Source organism: Ovis aries, chromosome 5, assembly GCF_016772045.2.
Source record: "Ovis aries strain OAR_USU_Benz2616 breed Rambouillet chromosome 5, ARS-UI_Ramb_v3.0, whole genome shotgun sequence".
Classification (NCBI taxonomy): Eukaryota; Metazoa; Chordata; class Mammalia; order Artiodactyla; family Bovidae; genus Ovis; species Ovis aries.
The window spans coordinates 987,156-1,014,366 of NC_056058.1; the positions used below are offsets into that span (position 1 = coordinate 987,156).

The 27,211-nt window shown below is 40.9% G+C and overlaps 1 protein-coding gene and 1 pseudogene across 4 annotated transcripts in view; one reads left to right on the forward strand and one right to left on the reverse strand.

Moving 5' to 3' along the window:
- RNF130 (ring finger protein 130) overlaps positions 1 to 27,211 on the forward strand; it is a 183,523-nt gene that overhangs the window by 37,723 nt on the left and 118,589 nt on the right. For 3 of the 4 annotated variants that reach the window (XM_042250853.1, XM_027969274.2, XM_027969275.2), the window contains exons 2-3: positions 4,631 to 4,825; positions 25,759 to 26,009. In XM_042250853.1, the coding sequence (XP_042106787.1) occupies positions 4,631 to 4,825; positions 25,759 to 26,009 (446 nt within the window). The remainder of the gene's footprint in view (positions 1 to 4,630; positions 4,826 to 25,758; positions 26,010 to 27,211) is intronic. The other variant, XM_042250854.1, reaches the window with a different exon arrangement.
- Positions 16,411 to 17,139, reverse strand: LOC121819729 (mitochondrial import inner membrane translocase subunit Tim17-B-like; annotated as a pseudogene).

Here is a 27,211-nt window from a genome sequence, read left to right on the forward strand (position 1 = left end):
TTTGGGGGAACAGGAAACTTCTTTCCCACATACGATCTGTTGTTGGAATTTGTATTGATGATGGAGTTGTTCATAGAATCTGTTCTTAGTGGGTGGGGATTCCTTAAGAGGATTTTTAATTTTTCCTTCAGTATGTTTCATAAATTTTGCTCTTTTGTTGTACCCCTTGGTGTGTCTTTTCAGTCTTAGACTTTGTGACTTATTAGAGAACTGCTGTTCTTCTAAGTGGACAATGATACTGTCAAAGCGTCAGGGAGAAAGAATGAAATGGAAGTGGTAGCTGTTCGGAGCTAGGGGAATGGGGTGGAGGTGTGCTGCTGGCTTGTGGCTAGACTTCACACACATCTGTGCGGAAAATCCCCGTGTTGCATAGAAGACAATCATACAAATCTCTAGGTAATCTTGAAAGTTTTCCCAAGACAGCGAGGTTATCATAACACATTGACTAAATGCTTATATTTTTAAGCATGACAGTTATCTATGAAGCAGACATTATTACTGAAACTAATGTCTGTTTCAGAGTTTCATGACTTTCTGTGTCTTTCACAAGTTGACTATTAAAATCATGGCATAGGGCTTCCCTGGTGACTCAGACTGTACAAATGCTGCCTGCAGTGCAGGGGCCCTGGGTCGGGAAGACCCCCTGGACGAGGAAACGGCAGTGCAGGGGCCCTGGGTCGGGAAGACCCTCTGGACAAGGAAACGGCAACCCACTCCAGTGTTCTCGCCTGGAGAATCTTACGGACATATGGACAGAGGAGCCTGGTGGGCTATAGTTCATAGGGCCACAAAGAGTCAGACACGACTGAGAAACTTACACACACAAAATCATGACATGAACTTTTCTTCTCTCTGTTTGAGAAAGGACTTAAGTTTCACAGTGTAGAAACTGTTTCAGGAAAAGGTGAGTCATAGTTGTCAACAGTGTCAATCACGACAAATTGTGAAATCATCTGTCTCCCACTTAACTATGTATTAGGAGATCTGTAGTAACAAATATGCTCTCATTGCTGTTCATCACCAGGATAATAAAAGAATTTAGGGAAAGCTATTATTTAAGAGGGAATGATAGTTGTAGTACTTCTCTGAAGTTACTAACATCTCTACATTTTCCGTTTTCTCTAAGTAGTGTGAACATTTCATTTCTTTTGTCAAGCAGTGTGCTTCCAGGGTATAGACAGCAACCGTTTCCCCCCTGGTGATGTCTTATTGTACACCTCGTTTGTTTAATGTTTAATTTTTCATTGTTTATTTCCTTCTAGTGTTACCCATTTGTGCTGCGCTCCTTTCCTTCCCTCCCTCTCAGCCCTCAAAGTACTGGCAGTGCCAATTCCAGGAAGGCTAGGGCACACCGTTCTCTGGCACTGCATGTCTTCAGAATAAATGTTTGTGATTTCTTCCTCCTTCTGAACGGCCCTTCCTTTTTCATTTTAACCTGCTATAAAAGTAAGGATGAGAATGGAAAGAGCAGCCAGGGATAGCTTTTTAAGATAGGCAGAGTGCCAGAGGTCTGATCCCCATGTTTGCAGAATCAAAAATTGATCAACTTCCCCTGACAAATTTAAATGTACTTGAAAAAACTTCCCTCTAAATCTAGGACAATGACCATGTAATTTATTGTCCCAATGGATAGTTTCAGTGTCTTTGTGTATCTTGTTAGACAAGTAGCTATAATAAGTTAATATATGTATCCTAATGTGAAACTATACAGAAATATTTGCCCATAAATATAAATTAGATGAGGCTTTCCTGGTGACTCAGCAGTAGAGAATCCATCTACAGTGTGGGAACCATAGAAGACATGAGTTTGATCCCTGGGTGGAAAAGATCCCCTGGAGAAGGGCACGACAACCCACTCCAATATTCTTCCCTGGATAATCCCATGGACTGAGGAGCCTGGCAGGCCATAGGGTCACACAGAGTTGGACACAACTGAAACAGCTTAACACAGCACATAAATTAAAGGAATATTTATTCTAGTTTGATGTCATTTTCCGTGATAGCTCAGTTGGTAAAGAATCCTCCTACAACGCAGGAGACCCTGGTTCCATTCCTGGCTTGGGAAGATCTGCTGGAGGCTACCCACTCCAATATTCTTGGACTTTCTTTGTGGCTCAGCTGGTAAAGAATTCGCCTGCAGTGCAGGAGACCTGGGTTCGATCCCTGGGTTGGGAGGATCCCCTGGAGAAGGGAAAGGCCACCCACTCCAGTATTCTGGCCTGGAGAATTCCATGCACTGTACAGTCCATGGGGTTGCAAAGACTCAGACACAACTGAGCGACTTTCACTTCACATGTTACTTTAACTAATTTAAACTTTCAAATGCAGACCTGAACTTTACTAATTTTCTTTGACACTTACTGAGAAATTTGTTCAAGGATACTTGAATTTTAACAAAACTGTTAGTAACTGAACCAAGAGTTTGGCTTTCTCGACGCCAAGCAAAATCAGTCTCCTTGTGGTGGTGATGGAGATGGGGATCAGGAGATAAGTAATGCAGAGAAACAGAGGAAGGCAACAGAGTGGGAAAGACTAGAGATCTCTTCAAGAAAAGTAGAGATGCCAAAGGAACATCTCATGCAAAGATGGGCACAATAAAGGACAGAAATAATAAGGACCTAACAGAAGCAGAAGATATTAAGTAAGAAGAGGTGGCAAGAATACACCGAAGATCTATACAAAAAAAAGATCTTCATGACCCAGATAACCACAATGGTGTGATCACTCACCTAAAGCCAGATGAAGTCAAGTGGGCCTTAGGAAGCATCATTACGAACAAAGCTAGTGGTGGTGATGGAATTCCAGTTGAGCTATTTCAAATCCTAAAGGATGATGCTGTGAGAGTGTTGTACTCAATATACCAGCAAGTTTAGAAAACTCAGCAGTGGCCCTAGGACCGGAAAAGGTCTGATTTCATTTCAGTCTCAAAGAAAGGCAATGCCAAAGAATGCTCAAACTACCGCACAATTGCACTCATCTCACATGCTAGCAAAGTAATGCTCAAAATTCTCCAAGCCAGGTTTCAACCGTGTGTCAACCATGAACTTCCAGATGTTCAAGCTGGATTTATAAAAGGCAGAGGAACCAGAGATCAAATTGCCAACATCCGCTGGATCATCGAAAAAGCAAGAGAGTTCCAGAAAAACATTTATTTCTGCTTTATTGACTATGCCAAAGTCTTTGACTGTGTGGATCACAACAAACTAGAAAATTCTGAAAGAGATGGGAATACAGACCACCTGACCTGCCTCTTGAGAAATTTGTATGCAGGTCAGGAAGCAACAGTTAGAACCAAACATGGAACAACAGACTGGTTCCAAATTGGGAAAGGAGTACGTCAAGGCTGTAAATTGTCACCCTGCTTATTTAACTTATATGCAGTGTACATCATGCAAAATGCTGGACTGGATGAAGCACAAGCTGGAATCAAGATTGCTGGGAGAAATCAAAAACCTCAGATATGCAGTTGACACCACCCTTATGGCTGAAAGTGAAGAGGAACTACAGAGCCTTTTGATGAAAGTGAAAGAGGAGAGTGAAAAAGTTGGCTTAAAACTGAACATTCAGAAAACTAAGATCATGGCATCTGATCCCATCACTTCATGGCAAATAGATGGGGAAACAGTGGAAACAGTGACAGACTATTTTTGGGGGGCTCCAAAATCACTGCAGATGGTGACTGCAGCCATGAAATTAAAAGACGCTTGCTCCTTGGAAAAAAAGTTATGACCAACCTAGACAGCATATTAAAAAGCAGAGACATTACTTGGCTGACAAAGATTCATCTAGTCAAAGCTATGATTTTTCCAGTAGTCATGTATGAATGTGAGAGTTGGACTGTAAAGAAAGCTGAGCACCGAAGAATTGATGCTTTTGAACTGTGGTGTTGGAGAAGACTCTTGAGTCCCTTGGACTGCAAGTATATCAAACCAGTCAATCCAAAAGGAAATCAGTCCTGAATATTCATGGGAAGGACTGATGCTGAAGCTGAAACTCTTGATAGTTTGGCCATCTGATGCGAAGAACTGACTTAATGGACAAGACCCTGATGCTGGGAAAGATTGAAGGCAGGAGGAGAAGGGGACGATAGAGGATGAGATGGTTGTATGGCATCACCAACTTGATGGATGTGAGTTTAAGCAAGCTCCTGGAGTTGGTGAGGGACAGGGAAGCCTGGCGTACTGCAGTTCATGGCATGGCAAAGAGTCAGACAGGACTGAGCAACTGAACAGAACTGCAGTGAATGAGCAGAAGTCAGGGTAGATCCATCCCTTGGATTGCTGGGGGTTCTGTTTGTCATTTCTTCCTCCTCTCTTCACCAACCTACATTAGATACGATCAGTCTTTTATATTTTGTCAATCTGTGAAGTTAAACAGAGTCTTTCCCTTCTAATTTCCTTTACAGGTAACGTTTTAATGGAGCATCTCTCTCCCTGTACAGATGCGGACTCGGATTCATCGCATTGTCCTTTGTGGATGTATTTATAGCTCTGCTGGGAGCAAGCTGCTTGAAGTACTATGGTATCCAGAGAATAGTTAAGCCCTTTGGTGAAGACTTAATTGATTTTATTTCCTTGAGGAAAAAGTTAATGTCTCTGGTTGTTTTTTTTTCCTCTTCTCATCTGTCTAGTTGCTGATCATCTGGGCTGTGATCCTCAAACACGGTTCTTTGTCCCTCCTAACATCAAACAGTGGATTGCCTTGCTGCAGAGGGGAAATTGCACCTTTAAAGAGAAAATATCACGGGCTGCTTTCCACAATGCAGTTGCTGTAGTCATCTACAATAATAAATCCAAAGAGGAGCCAGTCACCATGACTCATCCAGGTAAACAAAAAAAGGAAGTTGTAGATTTTGTTTTCCCTCTGGCCAATTATTGCTTTATAGGAAGGCATTTTACCTCTTGCTGAAACCGTATCATTTCCAACAGAATTCTAGGATTATATTTTTCTTTGGTATTGCCGTTTGTTTGTTGAGATGCTTTTTTTCTTTTAGTTGAACTTTTTCTTACGTAATGACAGTAGCAGACTGTGAGACTTGCACTTATGAAGGAGCTGACTGTGACTGATCCTTAATCATTTCACATTTCACTTGATAACTTTGAAAGGTAATATCTTATCATTCATCCAGATTATGTCATGCCTTTATCTTGTCAAAATGAATGCTGAAACTAAGTAATTACTTTAATTACAGTAGTAACCATGTTTCTTCATTTTTTTGGAAACAGGACATTTCTAACGTACTGGTTTTAATAACAGTGATGCAGCTTATTGAGCACTGCTATATATATGGCAGTGAGTTTTTTGGTTTTTATTATACTTTACTTTTTAAAGCAATTTTAGGTTCCCAGAAGAATCTGGGCATATTTCAGACTGGCTTTTTTCACTTATTTATATGCATTTAGGTTTCCTCCACGTCTTCATGACTTGATAGCTCATTATTTTTGAGTGCTGAATATTCTGGTTTCTTGATGTTCTGCAGTTTATTTATCAAGTCACTTACTGAGGGACATCTTCGTTGCTTCCAGGTTTGAGCAGTTATGAGTGAAGCCACCATAAACATATATGTGCAGGTTTTTGTGTGGACATAAGTTTTCAATTCCCTTGGATAAATACTAGGGAGCCTGATTGCTCTGTTGTACAGTAAGAGGATAGTTTTGTAAGAAGCCATCAAACTATCTTCCAGAGTGTTTGCAGCAGCAGAAAATGAAAATTGCCTGTTACTCCACACCCTCACCAGCGTTTAGTGCTGTCAGCTTTTTTCCTTCTTTTTGGTCATCGTAACAGATTGTTTTAATTTGTGTTTCTCTGATGACATGATGTAGAGGAGTCCCTTTTTAACGTATTTTCTTAGACCGTCATGGACTCCTGGCCTCACCATGGCCATGTATGTTGTAGGTACTCTCCCGCTTGGAGACCAAGAGACTGAAGCAAGCAAGGGCCAGCAGAGGAGAGGCTGAGACTCAGGTTCTTGGTGCTTGCCTTTCAGTTTACCAGTCTGTCTCTCACAACTAGTTGAAACCTAGACAAACTTTAATTCTGTACTTATAAGCAGTGTTAAAGATTAATGACATTTCTTTAGAGTTAGCTCTTTAATCATATAATTAATATTTGCATTATCAATTTTAGACAGTTACCTTGCAAAGACCTCACCCTAACTTAAGATCATTGATACTTTTGTGTATATCTTGATAGAATAGTGCAGATTAATTTAAATTTTATTGCTCTAACTTGTTTTCTTCCCTTCAAATTAAACATTTTAGAATTTAAAAACTATATTTTTTATTTCTCCAAAAGCAATTGGTGCTCACTGTAGGAAAACTGAAACTTTTTAAGAAAAGTATAAATAAGATAGAATGTGTGATTTTCACTGTCAGAGATCACTAACACAGCATTGTAAATCAGTTATCCTCAAAAAGAAAGTGACGGTGGTTTCTCTGCCTGGGTCTCAGCAGACGCCAGTGCGCTCTCACCAGCTGCACTAGAGGGAAGGAAAACTGGGACATTGTGGACCTAATGGTTCCTTGCTGTTCCCTTCTTCCTGAAAACACAGAGGAAAATGGGTAGAGAGAAATTCAACCGAGCAGAATGTATTTTTCTTTTCATGTGATGTTATTTTACATACTCAAAACCACTAGAGAGGTAGTGAGAATGAGAGTCTTTTTAAGTATGTAAAGATCTGGGCATTATAAGAGAGGGAACCAAGTTTGTTTCCCCCCGCCGCCCCAATGATTTTTGTTTAAAAAAGGAGAGAATTCTTTCTAAATTAACATGGATTTTCCATCTGTGTTCCTTGAAACGTTAAAGAGTATCCAGAAATGTTCCATAGATGACCCATGGAGGAAAAAAGGTAAATGATGAAATAAGTTTTAGAAAATGCTTGAAAAATATTCCGACTTTAGAAGCTCCTAATAAACATACTGAAGTCTCTGAGAAGTCTTAAAGACTTGTTTTAATTGATTAACCTGCAGTTTCCCAAATTTATTGACCATGTAACTCTCTTGTTACATTTTAGCTGATAACACAAATAGGGAAAATTAGGGATAGAGTTTGAGGATATATTCTTAGGATATAGAACTTTTGTAAGGCAAATGTAATATAAGAGCAATAAGAAATGGCTTTATATTGCAAAACTATGGCTTTATGATACACAGAAAATTAGAACAACGTGAGACAGTAAATTGATAACAATGCTTTAGAGAGAAATCCCGTACCATCTAATGCCATTAAAGAACTCAAACCTTGTGATCCAATAATGTCACATCTAGACAGAGGCTCTGGGACTCTCTTCAGATTTTGATGTATGTGTGTATCCTCTGGGGATCTTGTTAAAATGGAGATTCTGATTCAGTAGGTCTGGAGTGTGACCTGAGATTCTATATTTTTAGTAAGTTTATATGTGATACTAATGCCACTGGTCTACAGATCTTGCTTTGAGAAATAGGGAAAGATAAGAAAGCTTGATTTCCGTCTCAGATCTTTCACTGGCTTCCTCCCTGTGATGCAGGCCACGTTGCCTCCTGTGTAGGAAGCCCTCTTTGGTCTCTCAGTCTCTTTCTCAGGAAGGCCATGAATGCTTGCTGTGGAGGGCAGCAGCATAGACAGTCTCTGTGCTCTGAGAACCATTGTTTTCCTGGCTCATTAGTGCACTGCTTCTCTCTCCCTTCACAGAGCCCTTTCTTCCTGTTTCTGTGTAACGACCCTTCTGTCAGAGTAACTAGATAGCCCCTGTATCTGTACCTGCACAGATACCTGAAATATACCTGTAGTTCCACATCTCAAGGGGGAGATCCGTGTTTTAGCCCTCCCCTGCTCGCATGTCAGTTCTATTATCCACCCTTCATTTGAGAAAAAGCACTCTGTGCTGTGCATTGTGATATGCACTAATATGAACTGGTAAGAGCTGATGAAAAGAGCCCTGGGTCACAGCCCCAGTGAGTCTACTGGCTGATGAGGCCCCTGCAGTCTTCATAGTGCCTTTTGTGCCTCTGGACGGCACTGTCCTGCTTTCTGCTGTCGTCACACGTGTATACTTGACTGGCGGTGGAGAGAAGACTGTGGGTTTCTTTAAGTTAAAGTTTGTGTCTTTTTATTTTCTGCAATGGTTAGCAAAATACCTTGAACAAAATAAGTATGTGCTGCATTGAAATGGTTTCATGACGATATTTAGCTTTCTTAAGCTTTCATTTCATTCAAGGATATATTTTATAACTAATTTTAAAGTATTTCATTGTCTTGCCTTGTTGACAATGTTTCAAGAGCTTATTCCTGTTTGTTCTAATGAATGCCCTTCATCTGGTGGCTGAAGGACATCCTTTCTGGCGCAGTGTCCATGACATCATTGACAGGAAAGACCGCTCAATTTGTGGTTTTATTTGTTACCTCTACTTGGCAGAATAAGTTCTTTGTAATGTAGTTAACAAATATGTGGTAGTATAAAGGGGAAGTTATGGGCACTTGCATAGTTTAAAATAATGCACATTTGTATAAAAGTTAAGGATTTATTTTCCTGGTTTTTAAAAATTAATATAGACTTTATTGCTTAACAGTCATAAACTGTGTCAAATTGTTGTCAAGTCAGAGAGGCGCTTTGATATTTTTATTTGTCTGTAAGAATCTGTGAGCATTTTTTCATTGCTAATAGGAAGATGAGGTAATTTAGATAAACGTTTAACCAAATAATTTACTCTTCTATCTTTATGTCGATTAGCAGTATCGGATTCTTCTTAGTGTTCCTTTAACTGGTTGAATAGAATCAATCAAATAGCTCTTCACCTTTTCTGCATCTTATTCTCTTTTTTAAAAAAGGTATATAGCTCTATATTATCTAGCAATGAATGGAAAAAAATTACTCTGTAGAATATAGAATATTCTCTTTGTGAATAGGAAAAAAAATCACACCTTATGAAAACAAGTAAAGATGAATCACAAATACATTGTAAAATATCTTTAAATATCCAGGCTCAGAGATTAAAGCATCTGCCTGGAATGCAGGAGACCTGGGTTCAATCCTTGGGTTGGGAAGATGCCCTGGAGAAGGAAATGGCAACTCACTCCAGTACTCTTGCCTGGAGAATCCCATGGAGGGAGGAGCCTGGTAGGCTACAGTCCATGGGGTCACAAAGAGTCAGACACGACTGAGTGACTTCACTTTCACTTTCACTATTCCTTTATTCTAAAAGGCCATCAAGAAAATAAATAATAGTCATACTGTTGCTTTAACTGTTTAGTTTTTAGGTTCTAATTGAATATGAATTTAATTACTTCAGAAAAGATTGAGTCTGCATTTTAAATATACTACTATAGCAGAAAATAGGCTCTTAATTGTGTCTGTGGCCTGAGTTTGCAAGTATGTCTTCTGTATCTTCCGTATGATTCATACACTTTTTTCAGAAATTCATAATTATCAAGAAAAATCTGAAACTAATACGTAAGCAGTAGCTTTTGAAAAATAACAACTTTTCAAAACTGACTGCTGATGATTGTTTTAAAGCATTCCTGTAAGCTCTGAACTTGTCCTTTATTTCCCTGGAAGTAGAGAGCCCCTCCCTGTGCTAGATACTTCAGACAGTTTATCTCCTAGTATTCCTAATTCAGACACTGCAGGCTCAGCATCCTGAGTAAACTGATCGGACTCATCACTTGTGATTTTATCTTGCTTGTGCTTATCCTTTCCTCTCCAGCAGTAGAAGAGGAGGAAGCTAAGATAATGTAAAGGATCTGCGTGGGGTTTAGAATACTGGCTTAGAAATCGGTTTCACAGGTTACAGGACAGAAGGCATTTTTTACTTGTTAGCTGTTCATATGACAGTGACCTGGATTTACAGGACAAGCTCAGAGCTAGTGCCGCAGGCACAGCTGCTAAGGAAAATGGAGCAGCCTTGCTCCGTGTGTTACAGGACTGGTAAGGATTAATTGATACCTCACAGTGTTCCTCAGTTCAGGTTTTTCAGAGGCAGGACACTGACAGTTCTTGGCTCTGTAGCGCTGTCCTTTGTATTTACAGAGTGTTTAGCCTCCCAGGCACATGCCTGCTAAATGCCTCCATGTTTTTACCTGTGAAATCCTTCCCCAGAGTTTGTAGATGGACTCTCCCTAGGAGGGCCTCTCTGCCCTTGTAAGACTTCCTGTCAAACTCCTCAGTCTGTAGAGCTTTTGGAGGAGGAATGAAAACAAGTCACTTGTTGGTGAGGGTAATGGGAACAGAAAAACTGATGAAGGGAAAAGTAATAGGCTTTGATACTATTTACTCATATGTTGCATTTCTGTTGTGTTTTTTTGCTTTGTGTAGTCATAGATATCATCTAGTGTCATCTCCCTTTCAGTCTAGATAATCTTTTAAATCATTTCTTGCAGCGCGGATCTGCTGTGACAAGTTCTCTCATCATTCATTTACCCTAAAGTGTCTTTTTCTGCTATCATTTTTTAAGGACATAGATGTAGAATTCTGGGTTTCAGCACTTTAAAAGTGTTGTTTCTTTGTTTTCTAGTCACTGTTTTTGTTTTTTTTCAGATAAGTTCCATGTTATAGCATGACTCTTTAAAAGAAATCTTTTATTTATTTATTATTTACTTGGGATTTATTCCATGTGGATGGTTTGTCTCTTTTCTGTTGACTTACTCAGTCATTTGTATGTATCAGAATGGACTTATGGATATTTATTTTGTACTTTGTATTATAATTGGTATTTCTTGGCTTATTTTTTGTTCACATTATTCCAGCTTTGGCCATTGGGAGCTCTTTCAGTTGACTCTTGTGTCCTTTGACATGTTTCCATTACTATGAGCATTGGTTTTTTGTTTGTTTTGTGTTTTGAGCATTTTCTTCTTTTCTGGTGCGATAAGATGCTCCAGGTTCATCTTGTATATATTTCCTTTCCCATTCCTAGAATCAAGCATTTTTCCAAGGAACCCTAGTTTCCGTTTATTGGAAAAATGATATTAGAAATCACACTCCAGGTATTAGATGTACTTGTTACTATTAAGGTTTTATTGCTTCTGGACCTTCTCAGTTGATAGACAAAGGAAATATATGTGTGTATACTAATACCTGTATATGCACATAACTAAATATTCCTATATATAACCATTTGTATCTATTTTAAGCTTAGAATGAGTTCATACTTAGGTCTCCAACGCTAATCCATTACATTACATGGATCCTTGTGGTTTTCTCCCTTTGCTTATCTGTGAACTTCCACTCTAAAAGTGAGAAACCTGACTGACACCAACCACCATCCATTTTCTTCAGTTCACTGAGCTCTCAGACTTAGAAGTTTTTAAACATAAAAAGCATATTGTAAGGCCTTTGGAGTGCTGGTGCTTGGTGTAAAAGCTATCGTAGGTTTTCATCTCAACTTAAATCTTCCCTGGTTGGAATGCCTGTGGACTTAACTTTTCTTTGTCCACTCATTAAAAAATTTTTTTATCAAAAACTTGCACCTAATCAAATTTGCAAGCCCTTGCACAGCAAAGGAAACCATAAACAGAATGAAAAGACAGCCTACAGACTGGGAGAAGATATTTGCAAGTGGTACAACTGACAAGGGCTTACTTTCTAAAATAGACAAACAGCCCATAAGTTCAATAACAGAAAAGCAAACAACCCAATAAAAAGATGGGCAGAAGACCTAAACAGACAGTTCTCCAAAGAAGACATAACAGGTGACCAATAGGCAAGTGAAAAGATGCTGATCATCACTTATTATTAGAGAAATGCAAAGCAAAACTATAATGAGGTTCCACCTCACATGGGTCAGAATGGCCGTCATTAAAAAGTCCACGATTATCAGACATTGAACCTTCAGATTTCCATTTATTTCTGTCTTTACAAAATTCTCTTAATAGAAGAAAAATTCGATTTCCTGGAGGATTATAAAAGGCACCTGAAACAGTTCTTTGCTCAAAGAGATAAAAAGTTTTGGAAAATAAAATTTTGAAGTTGCCTGAAAAGTAGCTGAAGGTAGTGGAACAAAACAGTGAATACACTGTTCAATAAAGTTCTCAGTGAAAATGAAAAACGTGTCTTTTATTTTTCCTTAAAAACCAAAGGAACTCTTTGGCCAACCCAATACAGTGGAGTATTACTCAGCCATAAAAAAGAATGAAATAGTGCCATTTGCAGCAACATTGATGAACCTAGAGATTATCATACTAACTAGATTAAGTCAGAAAGAGAAAGAGAAACACCATCTGTTACCACTTACGTGTGGAGCCTAAAATACGGCACATATGAACAGACTATAAAACAGACTCGGAACAGACCTGTGGTTGCCAAGGGGCAAGGGATGTGTAGGAGGGAAAGATGGGGAGTTTAGGATTAGTAGGTGCAAACTAATACATAGGATGGATAAACAACGGGGTCCGCCTATATAGCATGGGGAACTGTATTCAATATCCTGTGGTGAGTCATCATGGAAAAGAGTGTGAAAAAGAATGTGTATAATTGAGTCACTTTGCAGTACAGCAGATATTAACACTGTAAATCAACTAAAATAAGATTTTTTAAAAATTAAACTTATAAGAAAACATAAATATAGGTATCTTAACTTGAAAATGGCACAAAACTAGGTGGATCTGGAACATATAACAGTGAAAAGAAAGTATTCATTAGGTCAGCCCACGAATGGTGCCAAAAATTAGTAAGTAGGTTTTGTGGAGAAAGTAACACTTAAAGTAGAGGAGAGCTGGCAACAATAATCAGGGAAGCTCAGCATATGCTAAAATGTAGCATGGCTGCTGAACAATATATTGAAAGCTTGACCTGTATCCCTGTAAGCATACTGTTCAGATGAAGGGAGACATTAGTGTCATGCTGCTCTTGGTACTGAAGTATTATATTCATTCTTAATTGAAAAAGACATTTTAAAATGTCCAAAAACAGAATGGAAAAAGTTTTATTGAAGACAATTTGGAATTTTAGCATCAAGTTAATAATGATAGTGTTTTAGACCACTAAGTAAATCATACTTAGTGAATTCATACTGATCTAAAAAGTAAAATAAAGTGAAAGTGTGATGAGGAATGGAATGCTTACCTAGTCTCAAAATGCCTCCCTACAGAATACTTAACAATTACTAGGGGAAAGAGTCACTGGAAATGCCTGGAAGACATCACTTTTATGAATGATCAAAGTGAACATCACTAGTAATCGGTTATACCCAAACTGTGCCCCCTGGGAGTATTCACCAGAAAGAGCACAGCATCACTTCTGTGATGTTCCTACCAGAGGTGCGTGACCTGAGTGTCACCACAAGGAAACACCGGACACATCCAGAATGAGGTACATTCTACAGAATAAAGACATCAAGGGCTTGAGCGTCAGGCAAAGCCTGAGAGACTGTTAAATGTAACATGTGGCTCTGGCGTGGACCACTGTAAAGGACATTATTGGGAAATTGAGTGAATTGAATGGACTCTCAGGTTAGACAGCAGTAATGTATCAGTGTTAATTTCCTGATTTGGGTGATTGTACTATTTATTTATAAGTGGTTTTTTTACTTGTTTGTTTATGGAATACACACTGAATGTTTAGGGATGATGTGGCATCATGCCAGTAGCTTAGTCTTGAGTGGTTTGGGGGAAAAGAAGTTTTTAGATTTCCAACTTGTAAATGTTAGATTCTTTTTAAAATCTTTTTTAAAAAATGAATAATTTGGGACTTTGGGAATAATTAGTATGGAGAAAAGACTGAGGCAGAGCCCCAGAGAAGATGTCTTTGACTTCTTCCAAGTGAAGAGGAGTTTTCATCAATTCTTGGAGGTGTTTCTTTTATTTGATGGCATCTTATGGTTTCACAGGATTTTTTCTTCATGATACATACAGTAATGATGCACTCTGCAGTTTATGGTATTTTACACCATCGATAAGTGAAATACAGTTTATTTGCTCAGTGATGCTTCTCCAGAGAAGAGAGCCAAGAGCCACGAATGGGCATTCAGGAGTCAAGAATTTGGTTATTAAAAGGGCCTTTCTGTACTAAAAACTGGGCTTCCCTGGTGGCTCCGCAGTAGAGTCCACCTGCCAGTGCAGGAGGCGCAGCTCCCACCCCTGGTCCAGGAGGATTCCACATGGCGTGGAGCAGCTGTACGCACCCCAAGTGTGAGCTTGTGCTCCAGAGCCTGAGAATCGCACCTGCCGAAGCTGCGCAGGCAAGAGCCCGTGCTCTGCCGCAAGAGCAGCCTCTGCAGGGAGAGGTCTGCACCGCAACCGGGGGCGCCCCTGCTCTCCCTCACTAGACAAAAGCCCCTGCGGCAATGAAGACCCAGCCCAGCCAAAAGTAAATGAGTAGAATTCTTCTTAGGTAATTTATAGGGGGTTCCTGTATTATGTTGGAGATGATCTCTAAGGACTCCTCTGACTAAAAGATTGGATGATTTTCTTGGTGTCTGGTGCTGTCCTCCTAATTACCCTCCTACTTTTCTGCCTCTCTATACCAAGGGCAAAAGTGGCTTTTTTTCCATCTGGTCTTTGCTCCTCTATTTTCAGTGAGAACAAAAATTACCTGAGGAGTACATACAGGCAGGGGATAGCATAAGAAGAAAAGAGAGGACGTTTGAGTACTGGGCATTGAGCCTTGGCTCTACTTGTTTGAGGAACTTCCTACTCAATAAAAGAACAAGGGTTCAGGAGACCCTTGTTCTTTTCGAGGACAAATTGTAGCCGAGAATCATCAGGAATTATCAAGCAACTCTGAAATCGCTTGGTGGCTCACCCGTGCAGCTCTCCTGTATGATGTCAGCTTTTGGGCAGGCGGTTTAGGTTCAGACCTCAGCACAGTTTCAAGTTCATCAGTGTTGTGGCCCTTGAGGGCATCAGCTGGATATCCACGGTACTGGCATTTTCTTGAAGCAGTACAGCTGCTTTCACACCAGCACACTTCCACGGTAACAAGTTCACCTTTCATTCTCTCGCTCCACACCGTGCGTCCCTCTTGTATCAGTCATTCACCTCCCTGCCTGTTGCTTCTCAGAGGCGCTGCCTCCTCACTCACTCACCCATACGTACATGTCTCTGCCGTTTTCCTGGCCAACTTCAGTATCCATGTGGGGAGTGAACGACCAAACCTAAAATTCTTCTCTGAGCTCCTTTGACCTCATGAGGAACCTGGGCCTCATTATCTCCTGGAATTTTTATGTCTCTTGAGTCTCAGTTCCAGCATCCTGCTCTCTGACTGTCGCTTCTTCTCTTTCTCTCCTGTCATTTGAGTTTGTTGAAGCTTTCAGTTCTGTGGGCCCTCTGTTCTCTCAGATTTATCCTCCTCCACACTCCACCCTTGCATACTACTTAGATCAGGAGCCACTGTTTCAGTCACTTTGGACAAATGATTTCATGTGGTCAGTAAGTGTCTACCATCACATGCGCCTACGCTTGTGAAAAGACCCTGCTGCTGGGAAAGATTGAAGGCAAAAGGAACGGGGGTGGCAGATGACGAGATGGTTAAATAACGTCACCGACTCAGAGGACATGATTTGAGCAAACTTCGGGAGATAGTGAAGGACAGGGAAGCCTGGCATGTTGCAGTGCGTGAGGGTGCAAAGAGCCGGACACGACTTAGCAACTGAACAACAGCCGTCACACAATGTTGCGTTCAGGTCCACTTGTCTCCTGCACTGCCCTGAGTGCCATGGAGTCTGAACTTTATTTAGTTGACAGCAGGGCTTCCCTGGTGGCTCAGAGGTTAAAGGATCTGCCTGCAATGAGGGAGGCCTGGGTTTGATCCCTGGGTCAGGAAGATCCCCGGGAGAAGGAAATGGCAACCCACTTCAGTATTCTTGCCTAGGAAATCCTATGGATGGAAGAGCCTGGTGGCCTACATTCCTCAAGATTGCAAAGAGTTGGACACGACTGAGTGACTTCACTTTCCCTTTTCACTTTCATGCATTGGAGAAGGAAATGGCAACCCACTCCAGTGTTCTTGCCTGGAGAATCCCAGGGACAGCGGAGCCTGGTGGGCTGCCGTCTATGGGGTCGCACAGAGTCGAACACGACTAAAGCAACTTAGCAGCAGCAGTAGCAGCAGCAGGGATACATGAAAGGTTTTGAATAGAGGAATGAAATACAAGTATATGTTTTAGGGAAAAACAGTGACAGATCTCAGCAGGAAATCTATAACATATTAATCTGGCACCCACAAGTGCATATGTTTTGTGAAAGAATGTAGCATATTTTTTTCTCCTTTGAATTTTTTTTTTTTTCGTTTTCCCTCCAACACATTCATCCCACAAGCCTTTGTTAGAGACCACTCTCTGTACGGCTCCAAATCCGAGGGCTCCTAAGTCCCTGAAGCGTGCTCTGCCCCTGTCCTAGAGAACAGCTCCTGTGTGGGGCTCAAGGAGTAAGTACAGAGGCCTTTCAAAACTGACTTTAAATGCTCATCAGGGCACTGTGTAGAGAGACTAGGGTGGAAGTGTGTTACATGTGAGTAGGGACCGTGGTGCCCTGATAGAGAAGGGACCCACCCATCGGGGCAGCTAGGGTACCCCACACCCAACCTGGGATAAGGGAACAGAGTAGAAGCCCTCTCTGAAGGGTCCTAGGGCCACCTGGGAGCCAGCCCTCCCTTTGAGGTAGATAACTGGGGAGAGAACAGAAGAGGCGCTCCCGTGATAAGTGGTCACTTCCTCCATGATATTGCTGATAGCTGGGGTAGCCTGTGGCCAGGGTACACTCAGGGGGTAGCTGGCTGAACTCCTCCAGGAATGGGGGTGCACTGCAGAACTGCTGGGCCCTGTAGTGAGTTTGGAGGATGCCTGCACCCTCGATGAGGGCCAACGGGACGCACCCCCATCATTGCTGAGCCAGCCATGGCCAGTGGCCCCTGTGGGCAGCCAGCACAGTGCTGGTCAGTGCTCCAGGGGTGAGGGAGCTCCAAGGGTCTTTCTTGCCCCACAGCAGCACCAGACCACAGTTGATGGTGGAAAACATGTCCCCCGACATGATGAAGAAGTCTCCAGTCTGAGGGGCTCAGATCCTCACAGCATTGACACTGCCTGTCAGTTGATGCCAAATTCCAGCAGGAGGGCCGTTACAGAAGCCCTTAATAGCCTGAAGACTCCATGCTGATAATACCCATAGTGAAGGTTCCACTACAGACATCCACATAATTCACCAAGGGCAAGGCTCACAAACGCACTCCTCCATGGCAGCCTCACTTGAATTCTTTTTTTTTTTTTAATATATTTTATTGAAGTGTAATTGAGTTACAGTATTTCAGGTGCACAGCAAAGTGATTCAGTTATACAAATAGATGTAATGTATTATTTTTGAAATTATTTCCCATCATAGGTTAATACAAGATATTGACTGTAGTTCACTGTGCTGTACAATAAACCTTTGTTGCTTGTTACATATCTATTTTTTAACTAGAAATCTAACATTCTATTCCTACTAAGTCAAACAAGTGGAATCAAAATGTCAATCTTTTTAGTTAGGCAAAAATTCATAAGATATATTACACATATTTATATACATGTATACAAAAGCTTTCCTACTACACTTGATAAAGATTTGAGAAATAACATCCCCAAAAAAAGAAGAGATGGAGAAATTGGAAACCATAAACTAAATGAAATGGGAGCACTGAATATGAAATAGAAAACGTGAAACAAACTGGATAGAAGACCATCATATAGTTCAGTTGGTCTTAAACATGGCTGCTCATTAGAAACACATCTGGAGCTTTGGAGAAAAAAATCAATACTTGAGCATTTGTATTTTCCAAAAAATTTCAAGATAGTTCTGAGATGCATCTGGAATTCAAAAAGTAATTATAGGCTTTCTATTAGATCCTAGTTTTGGTGCTATAGATTTTTGTTATTTTTCTGTTGACCAAGAGACCTCTGGGACAACATTAAACACACCAACATTCACATTATAGGGTCCCAGAAGGACAAGAGTGAGAGAAAGGACCTGAGAAAATATTTGAAGAGATAATAGCTGAAAACTTGCCACACGTGGGCAAGGGAATAGTTAACCAAGTCCAGGAAGCGCAGAGAGTCCCAGGCAGGATAAACCCGAGGAGGAGCACAGAGAGAGACATAGTAATCAAACTGACGAAAATTAAAGACAAACATAAAATATTAAAGGAAAAATGACAAATAACATACAAGGGAACTCCCATCAGGTTATCACCTACAGAAGGGATAGAAGCTCTATAAGCCAGAAGGGAATGAATGGCATGATACAGTTAAGTGTTGACCAGTCATGATACAGTAGTAGTGAGTGAGTAATAGTTACATAATCCCAATAGTAAAAGATGTTTATCAGTTTTCACAACCAATAACCTGACAAGAAATAAAAGATAATTACAATTACAAGTCATAATGGGAACGTGATTAACTTAACAGTATAAAGTAGTTACATATACAGCTTGGGAGGGTCAAGCATAGTGATGTCATAAGCAAAAGTGCATACATGCACGTGTTTTCATCCACCCAGTCTATGTCTTTTGGTTGGTATATTTAATCCATTTACATTTAAGGTCATTTTTGTTATGTATAATCCTGTTACCATTTTCTTAATTGTTTTGCGTTTATTTTCTGCAGGTCCTTTCCTTGTGTTTCCTGCCTAGCGAAGTTCCTTTAGTATTTGTTGTAAAGCTGATTTGGTGGTGCTGAATTTTCTTAACTTTTGCTTGTCTGGAAAGCTTTTGATTTCTCCATCAAATCTGAAGGAGAGTCTTGCTGAGTGGTTTTCTTGATGAGTGCAAAAACCCGAATCTCTCGGGTCATGAGATTCATGGAGACACAAGCACACAGGGCTCAGCCAGGATGTGCAATGTGATTGATGGTGCGGTGTGACTGATGGGCCAGCACAGAAAACCCGTGACGTACACCTACCTGTTCCCTCTGCAACAGCCATTCTAGCTAGACCGTTGGTTGTTCAGTTGCTAAGTTGTGTCGACTCTTTGTGATCCCATGGACTGCAGCACGCCAGGCTTCCCTACCCTTCATTACCTATCTGAGTTTGCTCAAACTCATGTCCATTGAGTCAGGTAAGGTGGTCTGGTATTCCTATCTGTTTAAGAAAATTCCTCGGTTTGGTGTGATCCACACAGTCAAAGGCTTTAGCATAGTCAGTGAAGCACAAGTAGATGTTTTCTAGGAGTTCCCCTGCTTTTTCTGTGATCCAGTGCATGTTGACAGTTTGATCTCTGCTTCCTCTGTTTTTTCTAAATCCAGTTTGTACATCTGGAAGTGCACAGTTCACATACCACTGAAACCTAGCTTGAAGGATCTTGAGCATAATCTTCCTGGCATGTGACATGAATGCAGTCATGCGGTAATATGAACATTCTTGGGGATTGGCATGAAAACTGATCTTTTCCATTCCTGTGGTCACTGCTGAGCTTTCCAAATTGCTGGCATATTGAGTGCAGCACTTTTAACAGCATCATCTTTTAAGATTTGAAATAGCTCAACTGGGATTCCATCACTTCATTAGCTTTGTTTGTAGTGATGCTTCCTAAGGCCCACTTGACTTCACACTCCAGGATGTCTGGCTCTAGGTGAGTGATCACACCATCGTGGTTATCTGGGTCATTAAGAGGTTTTTTGTATGTTCTCCTGTGTATCCTTGCCACCTCTGCTTAACATCTTCTGCTTCTGTTAGGTCCATACCATTTCTGTCCTTTACTGTGCCCATCTTTTTATCAAATATTCCCTTGGTATCTCCAATTTTCTTAAAGAGATGTCTAGTCTTTCCCATTGTATTGTTCTCCTCTATTTCTTTGCACTGGTCACTTAAGAAAGCTTTCTTAATTCTCCTTGCTGTTCTCCTGAACTCTGCATTCAGATGGCTATATCTTTCCCTTTCCTCTTGGCTTCTTTTCTCAACTTTCGTAAGGCCTTCTTAGAAAAGCAATTTGCCTTCTTGCCTTTCTTTTTCTTGGGGATGGTTTTGGTCATGTTAAAGTGTCTTTGAAGAAACTTAATATGGGAATGCAACATTCCACTGAACTCTTTATATGGGAAATTAAGAGCTTTAAAATTCCTTAGAACGTTGGCAACTGATTTCAACTTAGCAAACAAGTTCCTCTATTAAGGCAGAAAACCTGTTAAATGGGATTTTGCACAGGGATGCTGTTTAAAAAAAAAAAAAAAACTGGTAAGCTTACAGTACAAATGTGGAAAAACTTGCAGTGAAAGCACTTTCTGCCCTTGGGGCCTAGTGCCTCAAACAGTTCATTTGCCCCTTTCCGTATCTGCCTTTGTATACAATCGGCTGCCCAGCTGAATTGGTCTTGCCCTGAGATTCATTCCCAGGAGTAGGGTGACGAAGGTTGTTGAGAGAAGAGCTCAGTGATGTCTGATACTTCCCAACTGCAGGCACTCCCGGGGCTGAAGTTCAATCCTCTTGGAAGCCAGGAGGATTGTGTTGGTCAGCAGATAGCTCTGAGTGTTTCCCATGGTTGTAGAAGTTAAAGAGAAGCAACAGGAGTTCAGAATTTTGTGGTAGGAACTTTCTGGTTTCCTCTAGTTTCTGTGAGTAATAATAATGTAAATAGGATAAGCTAAGTAAACTGTAGATACACTTACTAAGCGTCTGCCATGATGCCTGCAAGTAATACCATTTTTTGAAAGAAGAGATAGAGGTTCAGAGAGGATAAGTATCATGGTGGAATTGGAGCCTAGACATTTTAACTTTAGAGCCCAAAGGAGCTTAGCTTCATTTGTTGGCCCCTGAGATTGATTTTGTAGTCAGGATTATAGCAGCATTAACATATTTTTACACATACCTTTGTTTCCCAAAGAAGTGCTAGGTGTTGGGGGAAAAGGGACTCTTACAGAAAAGATGCCAACCCAGAAGTTCTGTTTATTTAGTACGAAAAAAAGATAGAATCATACTGATTACAGAACCACTTTGCAAAAAGTAGAAGATATTAGAAAAGTCACCATTTTATAAATGCTGTTGTGGTCAGGTGGGCATTAGTGGGTACATTAAACAAAGACTTATTGGGGAACTGGATATTCTGAAAACATTATAGACTGCTCATTAACTAAAGAGAGACAAGTATTTGTTCACAGTAGAGAAAATCTGGCAGACACCAGATTAGCCAAGTGATAGGACTCGCCTTCACCAATAAAGGTAAAACCTGACATACGATGTAGCATGCTGGAAGGACATAGCATCACCTGTGTACCGTTCCTACCAAAAACATTTACTTCGGAGATATAATCGTGAAAAAACAATCAGACAAATCCAGATGGAGGGACATGTTTAAAATATGTTGCCTGGACTCATCAAAAAGGTCAGTGTTGTGAATGTCCGAAAGTGACATTGAGGGATCTGCTTTAAAGCAGAGGAGACCAACAAGAGACAGCTAAGCACAGCGCCCACAAGACCAGATTAGGTACTGAGTGCTCGGCTGAGCTAAATAGTTGTGAGGCTCATTGGAAGCAGGCAGAAATATTTGAATATAGACTGTATATTGCAGAGCAGTGTCATATCAGAGTTCAGTTTCTTGAATGTGATAAATGAATTATATCCATGGTAAAGTATTTAAGAAGGAAATGTAATGGTGTTTGCAACTTACTGTCAGTTGGTTCAGCAAAAACACAGAAAAGGTGAAGTGTTACCTCACTTCAGTTGACAGATGTTTAGTTGACAGATCTAAATAAAAAGTGTGTTTAAGTGTTCATATAGTATTGAAACTATTCGGTAGGCTTGAAAATTCTCGAAAAAATAGAGTTGTTTATTAAAGTAGCCATACTCAAGCAGGGGAAACATTCACATTAAAAATGATAATGGGGAAAGCTTTCAATAAAACAGATGAAAGCAGGGATCACAGCGAGGCTTTTACTTAATTGGTATCTCTGGTAAATTAATCCTGGCTACTGAGCATGTTGAAATGAATGGGTTTCTGAGGCCATATTCATGACTTAGCATTGTTTGCCAAGGGCTTTAATGTGAGAGTGGTGGTCGATGTTCCAAATATCTGTCATCTTTCGTTAAATGTTTGTATCGTTACAGTCGAATTAGGTCCTTTGCTGTTCAGTTGCTCAGTCATGTCTGATTCTTCGCCACCCCATGGGCTGCACCCTCCGGGCTTCCCTGTCCTTCATCTCCCGGAGCTTGCTCCAACTCACGTCCATTGGGTTAACGATGCCATCCAAACGTCTGGTTCTCTGTTGCCCCCTTCTCCTCCTGCCGTCAGTCTTTCCCAGCATCAGGGTCTTTTCTGATGAGTTGGCTCTTTGCATCAGGTGACCAAAGTCTTAGAGCTTCAGCATCAGTCCTTCCAATGAATATTCAGGACTGATTTCCTTTAGGATGGATTGCTTGGATCTCCTTGCAGTCCAAGGCACTCTGAAGAGTCTTCTCAAGCAGCACAATTCAAAAGCATCGATTCTTCAGTGCTCAGCTTTCTTTATGGTCCAATTCTCACATCCATACATGACTACCGGAAAAACCATAGCTTTGATTAGATACACCTTTGTTAGCAAAGTAATATCTCTGCTTTTTAATATGCTGTCTAGGTTGGTCATAGCTTTTGTTCCAAGGAGCAAGCATCTTAATTTCATGGCTGGAGTCACCATCTGCAGTGATCTTGTAGCCCAAGAAAATAAAGTCTGTCGCTGTTTCTATTGTTTCCCCATCTATTTGCCATGAAGTGGTGGGACCGGATGCCATGATCTTTGTTTTTTGAATGTTGAGTTTTAAACCAGCTTTTTCACTCTCCTCTTTCACCTTTATCCTCTTCCCTTTCTGCCATCAGGGTGGTTTCATCTGCATATCTGAGGTTGTTGATATTTCTCCTGGCAATCTTGATTCCAGCTTGTGCTTCATCCAGCTCTTATCAGTCATTACTTGATCTAACCATAATTTTATCCTGAGCTTACATTTTTCCTGCACTGATACTCTCCCCGCAACAGAAACTGGCTTCACAAGTCTTTACAAGTCTTTAAAAGACAGCTTCACAAGTCTTTAAAAGTCAAGTGTCTGAGGCAAACCTTAAATTAGGATCTTTGAGCCAAGATCTCATTTATGGGTGGGGCGTGAGGAAGTCATGGACCTCTGCTGAGATTAGAAGGGAGTACACTACCATCAGATTCTCTAAGGGATTTATGAGCTAAAACGAGTGGTTGAGAGCCTAGTTCCTTTGCTGGTATTCTGACGATCTGCTGTTTTTCACTTTGTTTGACCAGCAGTGTTTTAGTGTCCTTTCCTGTCGCTCTTTCCAGGCCCCTGCATTATAGTAGTATTTGGCTCCTCTGTCTAGTCCCTTTTAAGATTCTTTGTTGCCCTTTGAGAGCAGTTGTAGTTTTCACATAATCAAGAGCAGGTGTAAAGGAAAAACCTCCTCTGTGTGTGTCTCCTTTACTACTCACAAAGAAAACTTCCCTTCTGACACTTCTTTCTGGTCACGAAATGTTTGTGGGGTTTTCCCTGTACCGAGTGATTTTCAGCACCTCTAGCTGGGTGTCCTGTAATTCAGTTTGATTCTGACAGTATCTGCCTAGTGTTAGCGTCAGATCCCACAGGTGGAGAGCTCAGTCCCACAGGACACCCCAGCCGCGTTGTCGCCACGCCAGAAGCCAGTTGGCAGTCCAGGATTGTCACAAGTGCTTCTGACCCACCAGTTATATGCTGTGATTCCCTCAACCCCTTCCTTCTGTCTGAAGTTGTTAGAATGGCTGATAGAAATCTGGGGGAAGCCTAACATTTACTGGTTTGTTATAAGGATAAAGGGTAAAAGATACACAGGGCAAAGAGTGTGAGCAGGGGCGCTCTGGCGTGCTGTCCTCCACCTCCTCCGTGTGTTCACCGACCTGGACATTAGTGGATCCCCGCACCTTTGGGTTTTTATGCAGGCTTCACATTTCTAGTCCCTCTTCCTTCCCAAAGGACTGGGAGATGGGGCTGAAAGGTCCAAGCTCCTCATCGCGGTTTGGTCTTTCTGGTGACGAGCCAAAGATCCTGCTGCTATCCAGGAGCTCACCAAGGTTCACCTCATTAGAACAAAAGACACTGCCGTCATCCAGGGGATTCCCAGGGATTTAGGGACTCTGTGTCAGGAACCGAGGTGAGAGACCTAATATTAGAACCAAAGGTGCTCCTAGTGCTGTTACTTAGGAAATTGCAAGCGTTTGGGAGCTTTGTCCCAGGAACCAGAGACAGACACCAATATATATCTTTTCTGTTATTTCACAGCAGAATGTTATTTCCATTCTCTTTGGGACGTGGACATAAGGAGCCTTGCTGATAGTATATAACTCAATAAATATTGTTGAAAGGATGGTTGAAATAATTAAATCTTTCTTTTCCCAAACAGCTTTCCATTGAAATTAGGTGGTGCTCACGTAGTGTTGTTTTAATGAACGAAATTACATGGATCAGTTCCCTCAGCTACCTTTGCAGCTTTCCCAGCTCCTTTTCCAGCTTGAGTCTTCAAGAGGGAGCCTCAGAATTGATTTCTAAAACTGTTTGTACCTGGTGTGATTATAAAGCAATGAGACTGATTGTCATGTGTCGTTTGTGGGATCCGTCTCAGTTACTTTATAGCCATACCTGGTATCTTACACCACAGAATATTGCGTGTTGAAGAGCATTTTAAAATCACTTAAGGTTTCTAACTGGAAATTTTAAATGGTTTAGCATCATTTTAGATTTTTTTCTAACTTACTGATCAGAACTCTTATATCAGAAAGATAATTAGATGTTAACTTGTTGCTTTAATTTGTAGTTTTCTTTTTGGGATTTTAATCAGTATTCTGATAAACTGTTTATTGAATTTCTTTTCAGTTGTAAACGGTCTTTGTACATTGTACAAGGGTAGTCCTTTCAATTGAATATTATAAATGAAACATATAAATTGGGGTGAACAAAAGAGGAACCTTCCCCTAGTCCAGTGTACACCTAGGACCTAAGATAGTTTCAACTGTTACTGATTAAAGATACCACCATTTGGCATTTTGCTGTTGACACTGTTACCAAATTTCGGTCCTAAGGCAGTGAAATGATGAAACTGTATATCCTGAGCTTCTGCTTCTTTCTGCTCCTTGTGCTAGTTCTGCACACAATAGGTGCTCCATGAATGTTTATAAGAAAAGGTAATGCCAGCAAGCACCAACTTTTGTGTTATAAATGACAGTGTTTTTCTCCTTTTCATAAGGAATTGGGGCTCTCTAAAGCACATTTAAGATAGGAAAGGTTTTACAGTGAAACCTGCCGTGGTTTCCGTCACATTTCTATTGCCGTGCAATATGATTCCCAGGTGGCTCAGTGGTCAAGAATCCGCCTGCCAATGCAGGAGACGCAGGTTCGATCCCTGGGTCAGAAGATTCCATGGAGTGGGAAATGGCAGCCCACTCCAGTATTCTTGCTAGGGAAAGCCCGTGGTCAGAGGAGCCTGGCGCTTTTCCCGCTTGGCTGCCGTCCACAGGGTCGTGAAGAGCTGGGCACGACTGAGCGGCTGAGCATGGCTGCTGGATAATACAGTGTTGTGCACTGTCTCCTATTACATTTGGCTGATTTAATGGTCTGTCTTTCAAATACAGCTGTAAGACAAATTAATACGGCTTTTACCACTGCAGTCATTTTATGCTTTAAGTGTGTTTGTTTAAATCTTAAGTAGTGCACATCAAATTTCTTTTCCCACTTGGTGCCAGCATGCCCAATTACAACTTCATTTCATGTGAATCTGCAAAACCTTGCCATTAGCAAAAATTGCAGTAGTTTTTCTAAGTAACATTTTTATATATTTGATATTCTGTAAATTTTAAATGTCACTTGAGTATATATATTTATTTTACATTACAGGCACTGGAGATATTATTGCTGTCATGATTACAGAATTGAGGGGTAAAGATATATTGAGTTATCTGGAGAAAAACATCTCTGTACAAATGACAATAGCTGTTGGAACTCGAATGCCGCCAAAGAACTTCAGCCGTGGCTCTCTAGTCTTCGTGTCAATATCCTTTATTGTTTTGATGATTATTTCTTCAGCCTGGCTTATATTCTACTTCATTCAGAAGATCAGGTATACAAATGCCCGGGACAGGAACCAGGTGAGCTATCAGTACTCTATAGTGATTAATGCTTACTGGCCGTAATTCATAAACATCTGTTGTAATCGTACACAATATGAACATCTTTTCATTAAAAAATGGTCAAAAAACATATCTATATAAGTGTTTTAAGGGTATTTGAAAAACCTAAATGGAGAAATTATTAAGTTTATAGTGATCACTTGGAATATTCCCAGTGAATGGTTAGCTTAATATTAGAGTGGGATATACCTAATTCTAGTAATTTGAAAAAAGATTGCAAAGTTGCATTTTTAAGCTGGTAACATTCGTTGTCAGTAGCAGGGGAGTTGGAAGGATGAAAGAGGGAGACTTTTCACTATATATACTTTTGTTCCATGTGAATTTTTTTTTCCCATGTGAATTATCTGTCCTGTTTAAGCTTAGCCACGGGCATTGATGAGGTCAAAAAGGACCAATAGAAGAGATGTGTCTCTCTAGTCAGCCTGGAAATCACGTTGACCAGCACAGCCTAAGTACTCAGTATTAAGATGAATAAGGGCACAGGAAAAACAGTATACTGCCCTGTAGTAAAGGACTTGCAGATGGTTCTCTGTCACTTTGTTACTTATTAATAGTTTGTTTGATGTGCTACATACAGAATATGTGCCCTGGAGCAGGTGTAAGATGTTAGGTCCCAATCCTAGGTATTTCTAAGAAACTAAGAAGTAAATACTTAGGCCACCTGATGCAAAGAGCTGACTCATTTGAAAAGACCCTGATGCTGGGAAAGATTGAGGGCAGCAGGAGAAGGGGATGACAGAGGATGAGATGGCCGGATGGCATCACCGACTCAATGGACATGAGTTTGGGTAAACTCTGGCAGTTGGTGATGGACGGGGAGGGCTGGCCTGCTGCAGCTCATGTGGTCGCAGGGAGTCGGACACGACTGAGTGACTGAACTGAACTGAACTGAAGAAGTAAATAGTGTGCAGCATGGTTTGAAGCCAGTTTTTTTTATTATTTTTGGCTGCCTTGGATCTTTGTTACTGCACACAGGCTTCCCTTAGTTGCGGTGAGCTGGGGCTACTCTCTAGTTGCAGTGCATGGGCTTCTCATTGGAGTGGCCTCTCTGGTTGAAGAGCACAGGCTCTAGGTACGTGGGCTACAGATAATGGGCTCATTAGTTGGGATGCACGGGCACGGCATGTCCAGGAAGATTTCACATGCTGTGCCCATGTGTC